At 39.8% G+C, this 25,460-nt stretch overlaps 1 protein-coding gene across 3 annotated transcripts in view; it reads right to left on the bottom strand.

Annotated features, from left to right (window-relative positions):
* Positions 1–235: 235 nt before the first annotated feature.
* The window catches only part of LOC100494929 (ephrin type-A receptor 3), a 145,686-nt gene continuing 120,461 nt past the window's right edge, over positions 236–25,460 (bottom strand). For all 3 annotated transcript variants that reach the window (XM_004917767.3, XM_012971375.3, XM_002939924.4), the window contains 6 exons: positions 19,210–19,271; positions 7,090–7,299; positions 6,790–6,939; positions 4,523–4,716; positions 4,151–4,291; positions 236–1,170 (listed from right to left, as the gene is read on the bottom strand). In XM_004917767.3, coding sequence (XP_004917824.1) covers positions 1,071–1,170; positions 4,151–4,291; positions 4,523–4,716; positions 6,790–6,939; positions 7,090–7,299; positions 19,210–19,271 — 857 coding nt within the window. In that variant the 3' untranslated portion in view covers positions 236–1,070. The remainder of the gene's footprint in view (positions 1,171–4,150; positions 4,292–4,522; positions 4,717–6,789; positions 6,940–7,089; positions 7,300–19,209; positions 19,272–25,460) is intronic.

Genomic DNA, 25,460 nt, shown 5'->3' with positions numbered 1-25,460 from the left:
TTTTATCTGAAAAGAAAAAAAAACATTTAAAACAACGAATTTCGTGTTTAAATTTTGCTTCGGTATAAATGGCTGCTGCAGATCTCTATAACGAAGTCGAGTATACCTTAATTTGCATTATAATGAGACTGGAGCTTCATCCTCCATTGACAAAGTATCAGCACGGAGCAAAGGAAACCTGGAGCTTGCTAGAAAAGCTTTCTTCTTCATGCATTAAACAGGAGAAGACACATCCCTGTGTTATGTGGCTCCATTTATTTAAAGACACTGCTATCAAAGCAATACAAATGCTACATAGAATTTACAGTTTCTCTGGACAATGCATTGTGAGCGATCATAAATGTGATGGCTACAGACCTGGGATATGAAAATCAAAATATACATTTTTTTTTTCTTCATAAATACACACATATATAATGCATTGTATGTATTTCCTTTAAGAGCTGAAGGCTGAGATGCTTGGGACAAACAATTGTGTCTGAAGATGGAATACGAGATGACAACCGACAAATGTTCTTTTATCATCTTCTCAGTGCACATGAAGTGGGTTCAACAATATTCTGAAGGCATTCTACATACCAAAGACATCTTTTTCTTAATTGGCCACCTACGCAATAGCTGAAAAACAACACCATGTCCAACCAAAGTCTGCAGCGTCTATGAACACGAGATCTGTCTTTTGTCTGTTTCACATGTCAACATGGGTTAAAATTTGGCCCACAATATCTAATTCTCATAATGTACAAAATGCTGTGTCACCAAATCATAGTCTTTGTCACTGATACTTTCCATGTCTTTGTACAGTTAACGGCCATACTGTTGCTTTTAGTTTTCATGGATTTTCTTGATCCAAAACAACTTTTCAAAGGCACCATAGTCAAATCTCTCAGACTATTGTCATGGTTTCATTGCCCTTTGTGAAGCTGGCTGGATGAGCGGATCATTCCCTGCAGTAATTTTGCTATTGGAAGATGAACAGGAAAACAGTAATCAAGTCTGAATCTACTGCTTCTGGTAGGGCAGAGAAGCTTCCTGGTGAGCAGCAAAGACACCAAAAATCCTCCAGGTGGTCAGATTTGCACATGGTTCCCTAGGACCTGAAGATTCTGTGTGCTGGCAAGGATTTTCTTCTGATGTCCAGCTAATGTGATTCCCATTTTGATCAGCTCACTAAAATGAAAAAAATAGTTGTTTAAGTTAAGTGAATACATATTTTTGGTGACACCCCCCCCCTTAACAGTATTGTCAAATATAACTGTATCTACGCAATGTATCAGGGTTTAATGTGAAATGAAAGCTCTGCATCACGGAACAATGATGCATAATCTGATAAAGAAAGCAACTCTACATTATAAATTGAGTGCACAGACCTCAGCTCATTAGGGAACTCAGACTCAAAGCCCTTTATCTGTTCAACCTCATTCCTCTTGCAAATCATTTCTTAGAAATTCATAAATTAAAAGGAAAGTATCATTTTGATCCAGTTGCCATTTGGAAACCGTTTTTTTTTTATTTATTCCTTTTGGGACAAAGTGGATATAGTTTCAGCACATCTGTTGCTATTTTATCTTCATAACATGTACCTGATCAGCTGGAGAGGAATTGTTAAGGGGCTGAACGTGACGGGAGTCATTTATTACTCTCAGTCACTATGCTAAAATATTGGAAATATAATTACTCATTCCAGGGATCCTAATCAGCGGACTCTCCATGGTCTACAGATATCTGCAACAAGTTACTATTATGACGCTTGACTGACAACTCAGAGTGTTTTCCCATAGCAACAAACTGAAGAGGTTGGTATATGGCCTTGAATTGCTAACTCAAAAGGTGTTAGATATTTATACAATAAAGAAACATTTGTCAGAATGAAGGACACTTCTTGTGGGCTTATTTGTGAGTTTGTGAATTTGAGTTTGTTTTGCTAAATCAAATAAATTCACATATCAAATTCTTTCTTATTAATGTGGTAACCTTGTAGATTGTAAGCTCTTTTGGGCAGGGCTCTCTTCACCTCTTGTATCGGTTATTGATTGCTTTATATGTTACTCTGTATGTCCAATGTATGAATCCCACTTATTGTACAGCGCTGCGGAATATGTTGGTGCTTTATAAATACATGTAAATAATAATAATAATAATAACTTGTTAAAAAAAAAGTCAGATACTCAAATATCTCAAAATGAGGATATGGCATAGGACAACTCCTATAGACTTCTATAGAAACTTGCAAGCTTTTAGATGGCAAACCTTTACATTCAAGTTTTCGGGGGTTTTTTTGCACTTAATAAAAAACAGACATTAGAGTTTTTGAACCATAATTCTAATTTTTTTACAGCAAAAAAACTAGAATCCAGTGTTCATAGGCAGCTAACATAATGGGTCAACCTCCATCTCTTCCCAATGTATAATGCATAAAATATAAGTCTGTAACTGATAGCATCTAACTGGCTTGGTATAACTATGCTGTATATTACTTCTGAACCAGATTCAGCTGAGATAAGCCATTGTATTCTGTTAGAATCTGTCTATCAACATTTCCTTCTCTCATTTCTGGGCACTATCTGGACAGGGAATCATTAGAACATCTGCACGTTGCTTTTGAATAGACTAAATTGCTTAACGTGCTCATAAATAGCAAGAAATGCAATATTATAATTTCTGATGTTTCCAGCTTCAGTGATACAGTAGCTGTTAGTCCTAATCGCCCATTAGACATCTATGCAGCATTTCCTAATACTGATAACATGATGACATATGTTAAGCTGCAAATTATGCAAATGTTAATGGAACAATGGCAAAGTAAGCAAGTAGACTATTTATTTATGGTGTCTGAGTGTATACACAACCATCCAAAAGAGGTATATGCAATCTTTTATTTACTCTTCTCTTGCAGAGGTACAACTTTTGGAAGGCAGGGCAGACTTTAGGGGTGCTACTGTAATGGGGCTGATCATTTGTTGGATCCATGAGTTAATGTAATCCACATGTCCATGTACATGGTTCCAGAGCAGTGTTTTTTTAAGGGGCATTTAGAAGTGACAGGGAAACTAAGGGGCTGATTTACTTACCCACGAACGGGTCGAAATGAGTCCGATTGCGTTTTTTTCGTAATGATCGGTATTTTGCGATTTTTTCGTATGTTTTGCGATTTTTTCGGATTCTTTACGAATTTTTCGTTACCAATACGATTTTTGCGTAAAAACGCGAGTTTTTCGTATCCATTACGAAAGTTGCGTAAAAAGTTGCGCATTTTTCGTAGCGTTAAAACTTACGCGAAAAGTTGCGCATTTTTCGTAGCGTTAAAACTTACGCGAAAAGTTGCGCATTTTTCGTAGCGCAACTTTTTACGCAACTTTCGTAATGGATAGGAAAAACTCGCGTTTTTACACAAAAATCGTATTGGTAACGAAAAATTCGTAAAGAATCCGAAAAAATCGCAAAACATACGAAAAAGACGCAAAATGTTCGTTTTCAAGTCGGAACTTTTCCAATTCGGGTCGGATTCGTGGGTTAGTAAATCAGCCCCTAAGTCTAAATACTGGTTATTTTAGAGCTGAGAATACCTATAAGTTCTTCTAGATACATGTGAAAGACCAGTAAGGGTTTTATTATTATCGTTATTATTATTAACATTTATTTATAAAGCGCCAACATATTCCGCAGTGCTGTACAATAAGTGGGTTTCATACATTGGACAAACAGAGTAACATATAAAGCAATCAATAACCGATACAAGAGGTGAAGAGAGCCCTGCCCAAAAGAGCTTACAATCTACAAGTGAGATGTAGGGTAAACATTTATTTGCTTATCTATATATTCTTAGAACAGTGGCTGAATGGCTTATACACATATATTCAGTTGGATATATAACCTCAAGAACTAAGAAAGTTCTGTTCCAAGGCTGTACCTCCAAGCTGGGGGCTTCAGCTAAAAACATCTGACAACCACTGCTCAAGAGAGCCAAGGTGGCAGTCCTGCAAAAAGGCAGAAGTTATGGAATTCAAGATTGGTGTTTTGTAATTTTATAAAGTATTATGGCTTCTAAATCAAAACAGGTTTAATGAGTTCTTGCTCAGTTGAAGGAAGTTTTAATCAGGTACCAAAGCTGTTAAGGTTGAATGATACATGTTTAGAGTTTCAGACTTACTTGCTGCTTAAGTATAGCACTGATTCTAGAGTCACATAGCCTGCCATTGTGAAGTTATCTATGTACTGGCTCATCTTGATGGCTTCAAGCCACTGTTCAACAGTAGTCACTGGCATTGAATCATGCATACTCGGGTCCTGCCTGCAAACATAAAGTTAAGTCAGCTGAGGAAACTTCATTGCATAGTTAAGGAAACATTTTGTCTCAAAATGATCCCTGCTTTGCGGAGCAATTATGCTGAACAAAAAACGTAATTGTAGGTCAAAAACGGCGATTTGCACCTGAAATTGCCCTTTGCACGCTGTATTTGCTCTTTAAAATACGCGTTTACATCTCTCACACAGCACCATTACATTTCAATGAAGCACTTACCACGTAGAGCTATTGGCAAGTTCATTCAGACTGCTTGGGGTCCGTATATATTTGTCCAGGACATTAACAATTTGACCAAACTTGGGCCGGTCACTTCGACATTTCTGCCAACAGTCTAGCATGAGCTGATGCAAGACCACTGGGCAATCCATAGGAGGGGGAAGTCTGTATCCTTCATCTATTGCTTTAATGACCTGAGAAAACATATTCAAGCGATAAATGTATGATTAATATTAATAGGATAAATCTAACAAAAGGTGCACCTGTGCTCCTACTGTAGGCCTACTGCATGTGTAAATAACGGTTTATTAATCATGGATACAAAATATTATTATAGTTACAGTGAGTGACTAAGGACTCTATGACCTTGAAATCTCAGCGCAAACCGTTACTAGGTATCCACATTTCATATTGAACTCCTTGAGGGTTCTTAGGCATGTTCTTGCCTTGTGGTGCCTGACATTTATCACAATTATAATTTCTACAAAGTACATGATGGTGCAAGACTATTGCTTTGCATCTTCTTCATACTCCACATTTTTTCAGTTTTCCAGATTCCTGTAATGCATTCCCACCATCACAATCCCTAATATTTACACCTATCTTTCTCCTGCTGGGTTTTTCTTTGTCCCTTTTATTCCCTGGTGCTCTTTTGTTATGCCACTCATGAGCAAGCCATCCCCTACCATCTTAATGATACTCTTTTGTAGCTTTGCTTTCTGTTTTTTGTCTTTCATTTCCTATTTTATTCTTTTCCCGCAGTTCTGCTTTTCTTTCCTTTTATCCGTGTTGTTCTTTGTCCCTAATGCATCTCATCATTTAATTTCTAATTCTGAAAGATTCAAATGCTGATTCCCCCTTTGTTTAGCACTGACTGTCCAATGCAGCTCTATGAAGTGAAATTGACTTGAGATCACTATCACTAAAAGGTGAGAAGCTCTTTCATCTGTCTACTCTAATTACCTGCAGGCACAATGGCTGGATGCACACATATTGTGCATGGCCCACTGCTCTTTTATTTATTATGATTAAATGGTCTTCACTGCTCCAATACCGCGCAGAGCAAACAATCAGTCGTGCTCGGTCCTCCTCACCCACACAAAGCACACACGTGCACCACAGCACAATTTGTTCCAATCCCACTAAGCCTTTCTGGACCACTGATCCTTGTCGGGAAGATTGAACACTGTTTATTCTCTACCAAATATAAAATACAGTTTCAAACACAACACCGGTTTCTCCCTTGACTGTAAAATACTCTTAAACTTTTATATTTCTTCATATAATGGATATTAATACTTTGTGAAAATTACAGCATATCTAATAAAAACTAGGCACATAAATGTGCTAGATACCAGGGCCACCATCAGAAACTTTGGGGCCCCATACAAGTTATTTATATGGGGGTCCCCCATGAACACAAGCACGCAGTAACAACATTTTGGCCATTCCCCTTTGTGTATACAATAAAAACAGCTGATAATAAGCAGTTCATAGAAAGAATGCCATTAATTAATGTGCTAATTAATGTTCAATTCATTTGAGGCCAGTAGAGTTTGCCCTAAGTTTAAACCCTACACTCCTTCCTGCCCCCGCTCTATGCTGTATGTGTACATTTTTGCATTAGTTACATAAACTGCGTAAGTTTAGGGGCCCAATGATCTTGCTGTGGGGCCAAATAACTAGTCAGTAATAATTCATAAACATAGCAGAAATAATTGATGTGGTAATAAGTCAATTTTTTATTTGGGGGTCAGTGAAGTTTATACATAAGTTGTGTAAATTTCTTTAAAAGTTATGTTTTTGCATAGGTTACGTAAATTACGTAAGCCTAGGGGCCCAATGATGTTGCTGTTGGGCCCAATAACCAGCCACTTCCACTGCTAAAAAGTTAACGTAGAAACAACTCATATAATTTAGTTAATAGATCCCAATATAAACAGCTGATATTACTTTATAATAAGCAGTTCATATAAATGTTTAAAATTAATATTCAATGTGCTAATTAGTCCGTCAGTTCATTGGGGGCTGTGGAATTTACCTTAACTTTTTTTATTTATTGGTGGTGAGTGGAGTTTTTACACATATTACTTTATATATAACGTACACAATTTGTATAACCTTCACAATGTGGTTGGGCTCCCATTAAGTAGGGGATTTCACCAGGCCTGGCATACCCCCTATTCCCCCTCCTCCCATGGTGGCCCTTCTAGATACTATAAGATATTAGATTATTCATGATGAAGAAGTCTAAGTAGAGGACTTACATCTTGGTTGGACATTTCCCAGTAGGGCCGTTCGCCATAAGATATCACCTCCCACATGACAATTCCATAACTCCAAACATCACTCGCCGATGTAAACTTTCGGTAAGCTATAGCTTCTGGTGCTGTCCATCGGATGGGAATTTTACCACCCTTATTGATAAAAGAACAGGGTAATAGAAATATATTAGGCAATGGAATTGATAAAATAATGAATATAAGCACTTGGGTGTTATGGTATCCAACAAATAGGTATAAATAAAGGAATCAAACTTTAATAACCACTATGACATTCACTCTTACCCTTGTGGTGTATGCTGCTTCAGGGTCATCCTCCAGGACTCGAGAGAGGCCAAAGTCAGAGACTTTGCACACCAGGTTGCTGTTGACCAAAATATTTCTAGCAGCCAGATCTCTGTGGACATAGTTCATGTCGGATAAGTATTTCATACCAGAAGCTATGCCTCGCAGCATCCCAACTAACTGAATCACTGTGAATTGGCCATCATGCTTCTAGAAGATAAGAGAGATAAATCTTGATGAGTAGGCTGTCTGGGTGAGCACACGCAAAAGCCAAGCTGGGAACAAATAAAGCGCGGTTTAAGAATAAAATATCCCATCAGTCATGTAGGTTGTATAATTATAAAGCTTATATATACAGTATATTCACCAAGTTACTATTCCCAAAGAACAATGCTTCTTGTCCACCCATAACACATCTTTGCAAGACTGACTGCTTATTCTTATGGTAAAGCCATATGCCTCTGCAGATTTAAAAATACCCATGATATATGACATGTAATAGAGCAATATGTTATTACAGTAATAATGATGGTCTTTATGATCTTTAATATTCATGTATGTATGTAGTGCCAATGATTTATTGCACTCTATTTAAGCATTACAATAAAATGCCTGTGGAATGATGCAGAGTAGTTAAGAGAAAAGACATGTAAAGTATACAGACATAGATATAGTTACCCAGCAGAGCATCATTAAACTGCAGTAGATATATTTACTACAGCTGATGGTTGTGGTTAACCAGCCAACCTTCAGCTATGCAATATACATTGCAAGGTCATGTATTAACCAAGATAAGGAATCCCTGCAGTGTTTCCCATGATTTAGCACCACCCAAACACATGATATATACAGCAAAGTGTTTATGCCTCGTACAGAGACCTACAGGATTTCCATGCTTTAGTACCAAAGAGTGTTTCTTAGGTGGAATATCTGCCTCATATATAAGACACCAAAAAGTGGACATTGACCAATGAAACATGACATACCGGTAATAACCATAAGACCAAGAACTTTAAACTCAAATTAGAACATATTTGCAATAAATCCTAGTTGTGTGCCATCTTTTTTCGTAAAGGCAAAACCTAATATACAGTATATTGAGATACAGGCATTTAAAACTAGGAGTATAAATATTTCCATTTCTTTCTGTCTCGTCAATAACTGAGCTTGTTTTTTTTTTTTTTTTAGTTTAAAACTCAAAATCGAAATTGCATTTACTCTTTTCCTGGAAGCTTTTAGCTTCTTCTGACCTGAAGCTGTTTCTGCAAAGTTCCTCAATAGAAAGACATAAAAGCAAACACATGCACGGTCACACACACAGACCTATGCACATTCACAGACTGCTGTTATGAAATGCTTTAATGGCTTTAATACCTTTAAGATCTAATAGTGCAAACAAAGAACAACAGATCCTTAAACCTGAGATGTCAGCATAACCTGAAGACGAAGGAGAAATTGGTTAAGGCAGGGAGAGCTGGATGCCCGCCTTCTGTTCTTGGCATTCAGCCAAAGCCCCTCTTATCTTGACATAAAAGGTACCACTTCAGCTTACACCTCCATAACAGACAAAGGAAACACTCTGCATCGATGTTCAGTGGAACCTCTCAAATCTACACAATGAGAACAAGGGCTATAAAACACATGGACGGCACTGGGATCCAGCTGAGAACGAAAGGGCTTTGTCTGTCTGCATTTCGTTAGCTAATTATTAAGAGGCAAAAGTAGGCAATGCTGCTCACTGCCTAGAGACAAGTGCAATGAAGGTGACGGTATATTTCTGCAGATGTATTTTCTGACTACACTTAAGGTTACAGACCCATTGCTTTCATCCTCTTATCCCATTATAGGTCATGGGTTTGGAGCCTTTGTTTATAATACAGGTATGGGGCCTGTTATACAGAATGCTCGGGACCTGGGGTTTTTGGATAAGGGATCTTTCCGTAATTTGGCTCTCGATAGCTTAAGTCTGCTAAAAATCATTTAAATATTGAATAAACCCAATAGGTTTGTTCTGCCCCCAATAAGGACCAATTATATCTTAGTTGGGATCAAGTACAAGGCACTGTTTTATTATTACAGAGAAAAAGGAAATCATTTTCAAAAATTAGAATTATTTGCTTATAATGGAGCCTATTGCAGATGGTCTTTCTGTAATTCAGAACTTTCTGGATAATGGGTTTCTGGATAACAGATCCCATACCTGTACCTATGCCAGGTTTTGCACACAAGGAGAAACAAAAGGATTTTGCGTCACTTATCTCTATTAAACTGAAGCTCCTCAAACCCAATCATTGTCCAAAAAATAGAATAATATCTAAATGAATGTTCTTAGAAATTGCAGCATTAAATTCCTGGCATAAATTACACCCCTAGAGTGGTACTATAAAGGGGGCTACACCTGCCACTATCTAATGCCTCATTCACAGGGCTCTGTTCCCCGACTTCAACTGGGCCTGGGCCCATGCCCTGGGCTCACAGCACACATCCACACTGTTGCTTAGGTGGAAGCAAACAGGAAGGTGCCACTCCTTTCCCAGCACTTTACCAAAGTGAGGCAGGAAGTGGTCCCCACTAGCCAATAGCATACATATGTTAATTAACTTGTTTAGACACATTCCCTTCTGCCCAGCAACTAAGGGAACTGAACCTGTAGGGATTTAAAGCCATAAGGGCCATTTAACCCTATGGGTCCCTACAATAGAAATATCCCTTGTCTGAGGAAGTGGTTAAGGGCCACGAAACACGTCAAGCCAAGCAGGGTATGTTGTGGGGTTGAGCCCATTATGTTTCTTTGATACTTTTAATATAATAATAAAGACTTTTGTATTTTTAAATCGACTGGCTGTTGCTCCATGCTTGGGACTAGTATTGTGAGAGGCGACACCCATCGGGGGGTAGTGCATGCAGGCCAAGGCCACAAACACCCGGGCCTAGGGCGGCACAAATTTAGGGGTGTCATGCCGCCCTGAGCACCGAAGTTTTGAAATTTTGCCTCTCCCCATTGCTCCGTATGTAAGTTTACATTTCTGCGCATGCAACTAAGGGGGGGTGGCCTTGGGGCACCCAGATGAGAAATCCGGCGCTGCGTGCATGTGTAGCAGGCCAGCAAGCCTACCGATAAGTGATCCTGTGTATATTTTTCTAGACAGGATGGAACCCATTCCGGATTTACTTCTTTCTCAACATGAGAATATGTAATCAGTCTTTTCTGGACTTCACCATAGCATGAGGTGGTTCTGCCAGAGGGGCCTTGGGTGAAGATAGGCCACAGTAATTGAGAAAAAGAGGTCAGATCCTAAGGTAACCATTCCTTTTTGAAGCTGGGGTAACAGGAACCCCATAATAGCAATAAACAGGCTAGTATACTGTACTAGTACACCCCAGGGCTGAAAGAAAGTCAGGTTTGGTAAGCAAGAAAAGTTTTGTGATCCACCAGGGTTTTATAGTGGGGTTAGTCTACCCCCAGGCAACACCTGTCAGTGTTGGGACTTCAATGTGATACAGCTCAAGGTAATGTGCATTCCTTGCACCACCACTAAATATGCCGTACACTGGGGCTATACCTAGGGGCACATTTACTAAGACACGAATCTGAACCGAATTGGAAAAAATCCGATTTGAAAACGAACATTTTGCGACTTTTTCGTATTTTTTGCGATTTTTTCGGCGTCTTTACGACTTTTCGGAAATTGTCGCGACTTTTTCGTTACCAATACGATTTGGGCGAAAAAACGCGAGTTTTTCGTAGCCGTTCCGAAAGTTGCGCAAAATCTGGCAATTTTTTCGTAGCGTTAAAACTTGCGTGAAAAGTTGCGCCTTTTTCGTAGCGTTAAAACTTAAAAGGTGCGACGTTTCGCGCAAGTTTTAACGCTACGAAAAATCGGCAGATTTTCGGAATGGCTACGAAAAACTCGCGTTTTTTCGCACAAATCGTATTAGTAACGAAAAAGTCGCAACAATTTTCCGAAAAAATCGCAAAATACCGATCATTACGAAAAAAACGCAATCGGACGCATTTGACCCGTTCGTGGGTTAGTAAATGTGCCCCCTAGTGTGAGATTAACCATTGGTGCTTGTATGGCTGAATCTACTACTTCAATCATTAAGCGTTCAATAACAATTTCTGGACTGAAAGTCACAATAGGTTCTGGTATTCCAAGTACACAGAGGCCCAAACAACCCCCCTGCCCAATATATAGGGGTATATTTATCATGCGGTGTAAAAAGTGGAGTGAAGGATTACTGGTGATGTTGCCAGGGAAAAAAACGAGCACCCTTTCTGAAAACCAGTCTGTCTGGGTAAAAACCGGATGGGGGTAACCCTAAGCCCTTAATATATCCCAACATGCTTAGAAACATTGCTAAATACGGTATGTGCAAGTTCATTGCACATGTAACAGAACCAACTTGGGCATTTACCTACAAATATCCCAGAAATTGTACTAACCTGCTATCTCTAAATCTTTAACTCCCTGAGGTTAAAAGAAGGAATTTTTGCAAAGCGCCTATCTTTCAGCTTAAGGAGAACATGAGCGAATGGTGAACTAATTACAAGCAATTGATTTTAGCATTAACCTGGATTCCAGGCTTTGCCTGGAAGGAAAAATCAAATGTTATTAAAGCTACGCAATTAAAAGTAGGACAAGATGAAGCATGGGGTTTGCCCTGAGTGCTCTCTAAAACTGACAAAGGAAACAATGGGGAAGCGTGTGTCATAAAAGTAAGAGTTAGGAAGGTCAGGATATAGATGGGGAGTATGGGAGCATATATACTGTGTGCGCCTCAGTGCAGATAAATGTGTATACATATGTAGGATGGTGACACCAACCTGAAGCTTTAGTGCATGTGCAAAATGCTGTTTTTTTTACACAAACTGATGTTTTTTTCCCACAATGCAGGGCTTTTCAAGCATCAATATGGCCGAGCTTCAAGGCGCATCCACCATAATCCACCAAAACACATACTATTACTATGGCATTAGAGTGGTTCATATCTGTTGCTGTTATTAAAGTGACCCACAGTGGGATCCAATTACAAGGAGGTGCAAGAAGCATGTTTGGGGCGAAAGTATGATGAATACCAACAGTATATGCATAGATTTGCATTAACACTTGCAGTCATAAATGAGGCTTTAACCTCAACATGTATTAAAGGAAAATTATACCCCCAGAATGAATGCTTAACCAACAGATAGTTTATATTATGTTAAGTGACCTATTAAAGAATCTCGCAGAACTGGAATATAGATATCAGTAAATAATGCCCTTTTACATCCTTTCCCTTGAGCCGCCATTTAGTGATGGGCAGTGTGCTCCCTCAGAGATCAGCTGACAGGAAATAATGCAGCTCTAACTGTAACAGGAAGTAGTGTGGGAGTAAAAGGCAGAACTCTGCCCATTCATTGGCTGATGGGGCCTAGCATGTATGTGTGCCTTGGCTTGTTTGTGTGCACTGGGAATCCTATGATCCTGGGGGCAGCAGGGTTTTACATATGTGCTTGTTTATGCAATTTATTTTTTAGAGACAGTTTCTTTTTAAGAGTCAGAAAAAGGCACCAAATAATTCAAAAACTATAATCACTGAAAATCAGTTGAAAAGTTGCTTAGAATTGGCTATTCTATAACATACTAAATGTTAACTGAAAGGACCACCCCTTTAAGTCTGGCATGCAAACACAACTGGGGAAGTTCTTCAGCATGTATACATCAACAATTATGTGCATTGTCTTCTATTAACCCACAAGAGCAAAAATAGGAACTATCATGAACTGCGGATCTAATACGTACAGCCATACCCTCGTTCAATTGACATTAATATAGTGCAGTGAGCTTTAATTCAACACTGTTCTGTGGATTTCCATTTCCTGGCCTCATCCTGATCAGTGCATTAAATAAGATTTATTCCTGACAGGCACCGATTCTGTTCCACATGTATCTGCGATTGTTAAGGTGGCCATACACGTCAGGATCCGCTCGCTTGCCAAGGTTGCCAAGCGAGAGAATCTTCTCCCGATATCCCCACCTATGGGTGGGGGGGGCGATATCTGGTGAATTTAGGCTAATTTGGTCGTTTGGCCCTGGGGCCAAATGATCGAATTAGAACGCCGGTAATAGGCGCAGCCGATGCGGTTCCCGATCCGACGAAATTTTTTAATCTGCCCGATCGATATCTGCCCAAATTCAGGCCAGATGTCGGTTGGCAGGCCCGTCGTTTGTGCCCCTACGCGGGCCGATTAGCTGCCGAATTGGTCTAAGGGCGCGATATCAGCAGCTACTATCGGCCCGTGTATGGGGACCTTTACTCATAGGGTTTTATGTTATAATAATAATACTAAAGGTAAAGGGTAGCGAATCTGTCCTGTTTCAGAGAAAAATTAGTGAAACTGCTGAGAATTTTGGAAATAGTGAAAAGTTCGCAAAACACAAGTAATGTATTTATTTTGATTTATTTTCATGCTCGCTACATTATTTATGTGACCATGACTTTTTCCTCACTCAAGTTTTTGTGTCAGTTTCATAAAAAAATTCACCAATGGCGAAATGCAGAATCCGTGTCTGGCGAAATAATTAACTCATCACTAGTAATAGGCACACCTGCTTGCATCAAAATGTCAAATCTTCGTTATATGTAAAAGCCAAATCTTAATAATATACAGAAAAAGAAACGTGTTTCAGTAAGAGATGGTAATTCAGCACTGTGAACCTGAAGGAATACAAACTAAACATTTTTTTTGGATGGGAACTATTTGGTGGTTTATGGCAAGATTTGGCACTGTGCTTTTTAAGATAAACCATATTAGACATGGTTTTACAAGGGACAAATGTTGCAAAGAAAACAGTATTTAACAATGAAATGAGTTGGAGGCTGGACAGGAATGTTGCAGCAGATGAGGTCTCCCTTGAATACACTACAGATTTAATACAGTGACACACAGATATTTACTCTTGAAATGAAGGTCTGTGGGGCCTGAGAACTTTATTTGTACATAGATATTGAATTGGCCCAGGATCAGGTCTACATGGTAGTAGTCTATAGTGCTTTCTTTAATTAGACTATAGTTATAACTAGAGCACCCAGGGGAACTGCTGCAATGAGGCGGCAATGACCATGATGTTACCAGTGGTGGCAAAAACTGATCCTGGTAACTCCAAGAGCCAAAATTCCCATTTTTAAATCAGAATTGTGGGTCTGCTAGTGCCAATATCATTTATTTGCCAATGCACATGGTGCATACTGTTAACATGGCTAATTTAAGCAAATCAGTGAGAGGTGTACTTGCAGATAATGGATGAAGGTGATCATACAATTAGAAGAAAGAAATGTTCATTATCAGTTGTGGAAAGAGGGCTTTATATAAGTCTAGTGGGAGTATGTAATCCATTCCCTAAACTTGCCAAAATCTCTAGCTTCAGACATGGTTTTGATATTGAAAAAATACACAAGTACAATGCATCTTTTACAATGGGATGGTCTACTTGTTATTTGGGATCTAGAACTAGAGCAACTTCAAATGACATTTTCTCTTCCTCTAGATCACCTGACTGAAGCTTGTTATGGTGTGTCGGACCTTAATGGATGCATGTCTATCACTTCTTTGCTTATATGTTTGTATGTATGGATAGTTGTGCAGCAACTATTAGGGTATTCAGTGACTATAAGGTGTTCAATCATGGTGCAATATATTACGATGGTGTTTTTCTGAACAAAATGGCCAGCATCCCCCATGATTGTACCACTTTATTTTTAGACTAAAATCTTTTTTTGATTGAACAGATTTCAGTTTGGCTTGAACAGTAACTCACAATCATCAATAACCATTACAACTGGTATAAGCTACTCGTCAAATCAAATCTGCAAAGTTTCACTCCTTTGGTTGGCTGCCCAACATGAAGAAACAAATACAATGGCCAGATCTTATAATGGGAGAGCTAAGCAAAATACTTTACCTGTGTATGTAGAAACAGGTTCTCACTAGTATGGGACAGTCATTAGACTTACTAGCATTCTACAACTCTTTGTAATGTATTCAGCTTGCATGCACCCTTGTTATGTGATTAGATCATCATAGATTTTATGGGTAGGATTGTGATTCATCTGATTGGCCAAGTAACTCAGTCAGTCTGACTGCAATCATGTGGAGGGCTAATATAATGAGAACATTGCAGGTATGTGAGTAGGGGACAGAAGGATTAGGGTGGCTGTCAGACATTATCATTAGATAATTTACTAAATGTGGGTAAGGTGCAAAGTGTGAAAAAACATGCATGAAGGTCTATGTTTTTTTTACCACAATGCACCTTGCTGCTGCTTTTATGCACAAATCAGAAACACAACCATCATGATTACATTGCTGTCATCCCATTTATAATAAAGATTATTTCTAGATTAACAAAAAAGCTCATTAAACCATTGTTTTGGGCACATTTAGTCACTGAAATTGAACTTTCCTATATATTTATATATATAAGCTGACTCAGCAGATTAAGATTGATGACATCCACTGTCCAATTTCCCATGTCCTTCAGATACATCATTGTCTTTGCAGCAGGTGATTAAGAACCAGCCCAGCCTTTACATTGTGTCATTAACAATCAGGAATGCTATTAAAGTGAAAGCTCTACTTAAATTCTTCAATCATCCTTCTATATAGATCAGTACATTCAAAGTCACCAAAGAATATAAAAGTATCTACTTTCACTGGTATCAGCTAAGGCTCCTGATATACAGTGGCTTGCAAAAGTATTCAGCCCCCTTGAACTTTTCCACATTTTGCCACATTACAGCCACAAACATGAATCAATTTTATTGGAATTCCACGTGAAAGACCAATACAAAGTGGTGTACACATGAGAAGTGGAATGAAAATCATACATGATTCCAAACATTTTTTACAAATAAATAACTGCAAAGTGGGGTGTGCGTAATTATTCAGCCCCCTTTGGTCTGAGTGCAATCAGTTGCCCATAGACATTGCCTGATGGGTGCTAATGACTAAATAGAGTGCACCTGTGTGTAATCTAATGTCAGTACAAATACAGCTGCTATGTGACGGCCTCAGAGGTTGTCTAAGAGAATATTGGGAGCAACAACACCATGAAGTCCAAAGAACACACCAGACAGGTCAGGGATAAAGTTATTGAGAAATTTAAAGCAGGCTTAGGCTACAAAAAGATTTCCAAAGCCTTGAACATCCCACGGAGCACTGTTCAAGCGATCATTCAGAAATGGAAGGAGTATGGCACAACTGTAAATCTACCAAGACAAGGCCGTCCCCCTAAACTCACAGGCCGAACAAGGAGAGCGCTGATCAGAAATGCAGCCAAGAGGCCCATGGTGACTCTGGACAAGCTGCAGAGATCTACAGCTCAGGTGGGGGAATCTGTCCATAGGACAACTATTAGTCGTGCACTGCACAAAGTTGGCCTTTATGGAAGAGTGGCAAGAAGAAAGCCATTGTTAACAGAAAACCATAAGAAGTCCCATTTGCAGTTTGCCACAAGCCATGTGGGGGGCACAGCAAACATGTGGAAGAAGGTGCTCTGGTCAGATGAGACCAAAATTAAACTTTTTGGCCAAAATGCAAAACGCTATGTGTGGCGGAAAACTAACACTGCACATCACTCTGAACACACCATCCCCACTGTCAAATATGGTGGTGGCAGCATCATGCTCTGGAGGTGCTTCTCTACAGCAGGGACAGGGAAGCTGGTTAGAGCCCCTATCTCTAGGCAATGAATGTGATGAAACTGTGTGAGTTCCTTCAAGCTAATGTTACTCAACCTGCTTCCAACCTTGGTTTGTGTAACTTGCTAGGTGCAATTTGTCTATTTGTCCAGCCCTTTGGCAATGCTCACAATAGAATCATACTCATATTACATTTCTGATACCATAAACTTGTGCTTGGCCCATTTAGTACTGTGTAAGGTGTGTACTAGGGCAATGTGGCACAATAATTATTGGTATCACACTACTCATAATGCTCATACTGTTCCCTCACTGGAATACTTTACTGAAACCATCTCAAATCTGAATCCAACAATTCAGTAAGATTCATACTCTACCCCTATATCTATCACTCCTATCCTCCTATTCTCCTATCCTCATCCAAGCCTTTTCTGCTCAATGTCTTGAACACGTTCAGAATTTCAGAACAAATAGCCTTAACATTCTAGGCTACAATTGCTAGGTTCCTATTTCAACCTAATTTTAGCCTTACGAGTGGCGCTACCTTGCTACTGTGTCTACATTAAGTGAAACACCCATATTGCAGATAGTGTGTAAGCTCTTATGAGCAGGGCCCTCTTTATCTCTTGTATTGGTTATTGGTTGCTTTGTATGTAAATCTGTATGTTCAATGTATAAACCCATTTATTGTACAGGGCTGCAGAATGCCTGTGCTTTATAAAAACATGAACATAATAATAAGTTTCGTTCTGCTTTCGTACGCCTGGCCTGAATGGATCCTTCTCTGGCTTTTGACTGGCTATAGTTCTAAATCCACAATTATGCTTCAGGGCAATATCATGTTTACCAAACTTGCTAGACTGTATTTTAATCTTAAAACACTATCTATTATAGTCTTTCCTAAATATTTCATGTAACAGATCATAAGAGCAGGTTCTGGTACCTTCTGGTACCAGGGTGTCTTGGGTGTCTTTGGGTGTAAGGGCAATGTGCCCAGCCCACCTTCCAGACCATAATGACGCACTCACCCAACACAACATGAAGCATCAATACATTCTACACTAATGAATAGCGTGTATGGCAGCTGTGTACTCCTCACTCTAATGACCACTTTCTGCACTCTGCAGTCAATATTAGGCATACAGGGTCACCTTCAGATACCTTTTTTCCATTAGTTGGTCATACAAGTGTAACATTTGGAGACACAAATGCCATAGAGAACACTGCAAAATATTACATTTCAGATCCCAGCAATGGGACTGTTTTTTTCTATGTAGCACCTAATGGCTGCCCTGATATCCCAAACAACGTGAGCCACTATGTATTTATGGTCTTCTGTGCCGTATATTCTTACTGGAGGGATTTGGGAAGCTTAATGGAATAGTAACATGAAACAGGAATAGGCAGGGCAACAGCACAATAATTAACCAATTATCATAATTTGCTGCTGTCTAAAGCTTTGTATTAGTAGTAGTAGCCTTGCAACACCTTTGCTAACCTATTTTGTCTTTATAATACAATTTGCCTTTTTATGCAAATAGCTGGATGCATCAGCCTAGAGAACCTGATTCTAATTGTTCCAAATTGCACTCTTACATCATTACATTACAGATCCCCAGAAGAGTCTGTGTTATGCTTTCCTTCACCCTATGATATCATCTCCAGCTTTTAGCTCTGGGCAGTCAGGAGCAGCAGCACACGAGCCAAGGAGAGCAGGGTTTTAGCTGCCGCTGCTGCCCGCAGAGAGTGACATGCCTTTATTTTATCAGTCTGGCTGCCTTTCTGAGCAGAGTATTGGAGCTAAATTGGATTGTGCTGCTTTTTGCCATGACCTGAAAGATATTCTTAGATATTTAAATTGAAAAACTAACTCTTCAGCAGTGGGGACTATATATCATGAGGAATTTTAAATGTCTTACAGCTGGGTTTCTGGGCTTGACAGGTAAGACTCTAAAAGTTCTAGGCAGCCTGTCATTCCATTAGGCTGACAGTGACCCAGCATCATTACATAGGCAGAATACACCTAAAAACATCTTTGCTAAAAATGAGCACATTAAGTAGGGCTCGAAAGTTGGGATATGTTTACTTAGCTCACCCCCTTCTATCTTTAAACAAACAAACCTCTTCTTTCTCTAAGCAGTAGCCTTTGAACAACTCATTATCAGGGGCTTTTCACAGGATGGGTTATTATTATTATGCTTGATGCGTAAGTGCAGGGTCTTTGAATGCAGTATGTACTGGATATGCTATGACAATTACAGGGATACACACTGAAAATGGATTTTAATTGAATCCATGCAGACCAGATCTTAACAAGAAAACTTACGGTAATCGCCTTTTTCTACATTAAAAGCATAAAAGATGGAAATTCTGCTCCTAAAGGTAAGGTTCGTGATGGCAGAAGAGCCCTTGTATAGAAAGCCCACATCTGCTTACCTTTAGGAAGGTATCCAAGGAGCCATTTTCCATAAACTCCGTTATAATCATGACTGGTTTACCTGTAAGATAAGGAAGAACTAAGATAAGATAACACACACAAAGACAAACATAACAGTTAAAGTGGCCATAGGCGTTAAGATCCACTCAATTGGCTAGGTCACCAAACAAGTAGATCTTTTCCCAATATGCCCACCTAAGGTGGGTGATCTTGGGCTAATTCATTTGTTTGGCCCTAGGGAATAACAACAACAGGTATATGAGACATATGAGACAAGGAAAGCATCAAATTGCGATGTGGTCCCCAAACCAACAGGAAAATCAAACCTGTCTGATAAACACCTGAGCGATTTTTGGCCACATATCATTTGGGGAGGTTTAGCTGCCAAATTTGTCTGTAGGACTCAAGTCAGCAGCTTAATTTTGCCTGTGTATGGCCACCTTTACACTGAATATCCACAGCTGAGTTAAACCTCTCTATAACAGATGTTCTATAGACGTTCATTTTTATAGAATTAGTGAAGGTGGTTACTCAAAAGTGATAGCATCTGTAAATCATATGCATAGTCAAATGCATCAGTCCTACAAGGTCACCCGGCCCCAAGTTGTTAAAAAACACTACAATTATCTCCTGTACCTCTACTACCTGGTGGCCACATCTATCTGCCCATAGAACACCCTACAGGGGATTCTCTTTCTATTAAGGTAGCATTTATGGGCATCCAGAGACTTTTGATCCCATTGATCCCTTGGGCAGGGACACACAGACATACACAAAACATTCATATTAGAATAAAAGTATATTTATTAACAGGTGTAAGGTACAAATATCCTAAGGCATAAGGCTAAGGATGCCCACTTACTGTATATAAATATAGCCCTGTCCTGTGCAGCAAGGGGGGCACTGATCTGTCCCTTTAGTACAAGAATGGAATCCTTTAGCCAGAAACCTGTTATCCAGAAAGCTTTAAATCATGGGAAGGCTATCTCCCATAGACTCCATTTTAATAAAATAATTCACATTTTTAAAAATTATTTAATAAAATACTAAAACAGTACCTTGTACTTGATCGCATATAATTAATCCTTATTGAATGCAAAACATTCCTATTGGGTTTATTTAATGTTTAAATGATGTTTTTAGTAGACTTGAGGTATTGAGATCCAAATAACAGAAAGATCCCTGATCTGGAAAACCCCTAGTCCTGAGCATTATAGATAATATCCTATACCTGTACTGAAAATAGACAGCACCTCTCTTTCTTATACAATCCATTGAACCATCATTATCTTCTTATTTCCTGTTAATCCTGTTATCATAAAGGGATAGAGGGGGCTTTAACCCATTAAATATTATCAGTAATGCTTCTGAACGGGATCAGTAGCAACTTTCTTGCGCCGGAACAAAAGGTGTTCAGCTCATTACAGGCTGTCATGTAATTATGGTTAATGGCTTCATTTGGTTCACTTAGCAGTAGATTCATTTGCAAGTTAAAAAAGAGACATTTCCAGCTTATAGAAAATCCAATATTGTTCAGCCAGTGCTATGGGTTATTAGGCAAAAAGGTAAAATTAGTGGCACCTTAAATGATCAGCCGTTTTACCCAGTGGCGCCCAAGACCAACAGGCAAACAGCTAATAGTTATGTGTTCTGCACGCTCTATTTTATTGCAGCACCAGCCCGAAAAGAGCATTCCTTTAATGATTCCCATCAAACTGAAGGTCTAATTACCTACATTAGGAAAGGACAATCACGCTATATGGATCCCTGTACTAACTGTTAAATGGATAGTGAACTAGACACCCTCATTAGATGTCACAATGAGCCAGCAGGGTATTTAGTTCATTTACATAACCAATTAACTTACCCTTCCTTCAAAATTGGTATAAATGCGGGTGCTTTTTACTGGCGCTGTGCTATTTTGTTTACACAAGGATTTTATGATTTTCTTAAGTAACGTCCTCTCTCTATAAATAAGTGGCAGGGTTACAGTCAGTGTTGCATTCCACCTGCATTCGGAACTTACATGCGTCTGTGTTAGTACAGCCCCATTGGAAAGAATGACATGCATTGCTACCTATGCCCCCCTGCAGTTTAAAGAAGCCGCAGGAACAAACACTCATTTATTTTCTGGGGTCTGAATGTTGTAATTTGACTAATTTCACAGTTTACAGGGGTTGTTCACCTTTACATTAACTTTAAGTATGATGTAGACTGTAGAGAATGCTATTCTGAGACCATTTGCAATTGGTCTTTATGTTTTATTATTTGTGGTCTTTGCATTATTTAGCTTTTTGTTCAGCAACTTTCCAGTTTGGAATTTCAGCAGCTATCTGGTTTATAGGGTCCAAATTAACCTAGTAACCAGGTAGTGGTTTAAAAGAGAGATGGGAATATGAACAAAGGATGGCCTATATAGAAAGATAAGTAAAGGGCCTCTATAGAAAGATAAGGGCCTATATAGATATGGACCACCTGCCAGACTCTCCCATTCCGTAATCGCGCCCCAGTGCCCCCAGTCAGGCCAAGATTTGTGGCGAGGCCACAAATGCCCAGGCCTAGGGAGGAATAAATTTTGGGGTGGCATACCACCCAGCCACACCTCATATATAGAGCACTGGGGTGTCCCGTATGAGAGCTACAAGGATGCGCATGTGTTGGATCTTGAGGGGGGCTGAGAAAAAAGGCTGCCTATGGGTGGCCAAAAAAGAAATCCGGAGCCTCCTCAGTGCACACTCTGCACTGTCCCCTGCTGTGCCGCCTGTGATATGCTTTATTGTGGCTCCGGTGGGTCCCTAGGGGGATAGACCCGGGTGCAATCACATCCCCTGCACCCCTGGTGGTTACAGCACTGATAATGTGGCTATGGAAATACAGACTGTGATGAGACATGGGAGTGCTAGTGAGCTGTCTGGGATATCGTAGTGTTGAAGAGATCATTTAGAGAATCACATGTGGATGTAGGGTGGAACTTTCAGGGAGTAGCTCCTCTGGCTGGATGGTAGTTCAGTTTGCATATGGAACACTTCTGCATTGAATGATTTGTGCTAAAACTTTAAATTCTAAAGTCTTATATTTACTGGTAGATAAGGGGGTATATTTACTAATCCACGAATCCGAATCACGAATAGGAAAAAATCGTATTGGGAACGAAAATTTCGTAAGATCGCAAATATCACGAAAATGCTTACAAAAAAATCGTATTAGTCACGATAATATCGTATTGGCGATCCGAAAGTCACAAAATTTTCGTACCGAACAATTGTAAACAGCGGTAAAACCTTTCCGATTTTTTCGTGCAAACGTCCGAAAAAGTCGTGCAGCGTACGAAAAAGTTGTGCGCCATACGAAAAGGTTGTGCGCCATAAGAAAAAGTCATGCGGACGCCCGAAAAATCGGCGAAAATACGCTCGGAGTGTTCGCATGAATACTCGTGCGTTCGTGCTTTTGTAAATGTGCCCCAAGCCTCAGTTTATGTGTATTAGTGGTTGGTGGGCGAATCGACCCAGTTTGACCCTTGTCTTGGCATAACCAGTACCTTCAGTACGACCAAGTGGAAGAACACAACTAATGCTCTGTTAATGCTCTGTTAAAGATGCAGATCCTTTAAAATAGATGGAGCTAGAGCGAGGGCTGCGCGGTTCAAGTCGTAGCTGGATGTGACAGGTGCCACAAACTGGCGTTGAACTGTCAGGCAGCTCTTTATTCATCATGGCAGTTGGGTTGAATCATTTTGTACTTAAATAGTGAATTTCCAAACACCCCTAGGGGACAGGGCATGACCTGCAGCCTATCAGGGGAGGGCTGCCACTTTCTATTTCTATAGCAGGACATGACATGCAAGTGTCCCATTGTTCCACACTCTGTGCCTCCTCCAGCAACAGGCACGGGTTTCATTACTGAATGACTTACTGAGGACAGACTGTTTTATGAAGCTGTTACGTGCTAATTTTATTCCTACTCAAAACCTTAATGAATTTTTATACTTACAGGAAAGTATGGCAATTTCATACAATGGCGCACATAAATTTCCAAGCCTGTTCCAAGGAGACATTTCCCCCACAGCTCTACAAAAAAGGTAGCACTGAAGGCTGCTGTCATTAGCTGAAATTATTCAATTCCTAATACCGTGCTTTAATACATATACAGTACCTTAAGCCTTAATATATATACCTCAAGCCTTGAAGGGGTTCTTCACCTTGGGGTTAACTTAGTATGATGTACAGAGTGTTATTCTGCAATTCTGAATTTGCAATTGGTCTTCGTTTTTTTATTATTGGTAGTTTTTTCATTGTTTTACTTTTTCTTCCTCAGCTCTGCATTTTGAAATTTCAGCAATTATCTGGTTGCTAGGGTCCAATTTACCCTTGTAATGAGGGAGTGGTTTGAGAGAATGACTGATATATGAATAGTAGAGGGGCTGAATAGAAATAACATAATAATAGAATAATAAAAATAAAATTGTAGCCTCACAGAGCAATATGTTTTGGCTGCTGGGGTCAGTGACCCCCATTTGAAAGCAGAAGAAGCCGGCAAATAATTCTTAAACCATAAAAGATAAAAAAATAAAGACCAATTGAAAAGTTGCTTAGAATCGGCCATTCTATAACATACTAAAAGTAAACTTTAAGGTAAACCACCCCTTTCAGCGGCGGACTGGGCCGCCAGGGTCCCGGGAGAAAACCCAGTGGGCCCTAGCGGCCCAGATCCGATCGCCCCCCTCCCCCCCAGGATCCGCCGTCTCCCTTCCCCCACGCGCCGCAGGTAAGTTTCTTTTTAGGAATGCTCGGGGAGGGGGTCAGAGGGTGTTGGGGGCCTTTGCGGGTGGGGGGTTGAAGGCGGCGGGGCCATTGGGGGGTGCAGGGGCCCCTGAGGCAGAAGCCCCAGTGGGCCCTGCACCCCCCCAGTCTGACCCTGACCCCTTTAATACATTTAGGTATAGGTCAAGCTTTAATACATATACGTCTACCCCCATGCCTAGCGCAATGCCTTAATACATACAGGTATAGCTCAAGCCTTACATATATACGTATACCTTAAGCCCCAGCGTTTTGTACAATACCTTAATGCAGACATTTCCAACCCTTTAGCTGAGGTTGATGGGAGTACATGTTATTAATGAGTGGGGTTCTCCTTTAATTAAAATACCTCTGCCTTATAAGAATAGGGAAGAAGTTAGAATACAAGATGAATATATTTTATCTCTTCTGACTTGAAGCTAATTGAGTCTCTCTGCAGCAGGGATCAGAAATAGAGGTTTGTTAGAGCTGAGATGCTGCGGGGAATCTTACAAATGTATTTCCCCTGTGTCAGTGCCAGTATGTAAAATATTTTCAGTGGAGTTTGAGAGAACTTTTTTAGCAAATTGCATAGAATATTGGTACTTGCATTTGATTTGGAACCGTGCATCAGGGGAATTGGAATTCAGTTCAGTAATGAATGTAATTTATCAGTGAAGGAATTCATATCCCCTACATCAAATAACACCAATACAGCTGGAAATACAAGTACCGATAAAATCACATGAAACAGAATATCATGTGACTTTCCTTACCTGTATGGTGGCCAATGATGCAGACCGATATCCCTGTACTGTGGATGTTGGCCAGCGACTCAGGCAGGTTTCATTTTGAACCTTTCATGCACTGTATATGCAAGCAGCATCAGACTGGGGTGCCTGAGACCAACAGGGCTTAAACTTTAAGGGTCCCCTTTTCTACATCAAGGTCCCCCTTCCAATGTGCACACTGTATATACCCCCTTCCCTACAACCGCGCCACATACGATTTTCCTCCTTAACTTGTGGCTGTTATCAGGCAATAGGGGGTGGGGGTGTGTATCTGCAGTACTACAGGGAGCTGGCCTTGGTCAGTGGGGCCCATGAAGGCTGGGTCCAACCCTGCATACAGTCCAACCCTGTATACAAGGGGGAGGTGAACCTTCTCTTTACCTTCTACCAATCATTGGAGCTGTGGACCAGAGCAAGCAGAACAACAGAAAGATGACTATACCAATTACGGTCTGTTATAGTGTATCTGTACAAGTATGGAACCTATTATCCAAAATGCTCGGGACCTGGGTTTTTTTTTCAATATTTAATAATCCCAATAGGATTGTTTTGCCTCCAATAAGGATTAATTACAGTATATAAATTGGGATCAAGTACAAGGTACTGTTTTATAATTACAGAGAAAAAGGAAATCATTTTTAAAAATTAAAATTATTTCCTTATAATGGAGTCTATGGGAGA

This window comes from Xenopus tropicalis, chromosome 5 (assembly GCF_000004195.4).
Source record: "Xenopus tropicalis strain Nigerian chromosome 5, UCB_Xtro_10.0, whole genome shotgun sequence".
Lineage (NCBI taxonomy): Eukaryota > Metazoa > Chordata > Amphibia > Anura > Pipidae > Xenopus > Xenopus tropicalis.
This window is presented reverse-complemented; position numbering and strand designations above follow the sequence as displayed.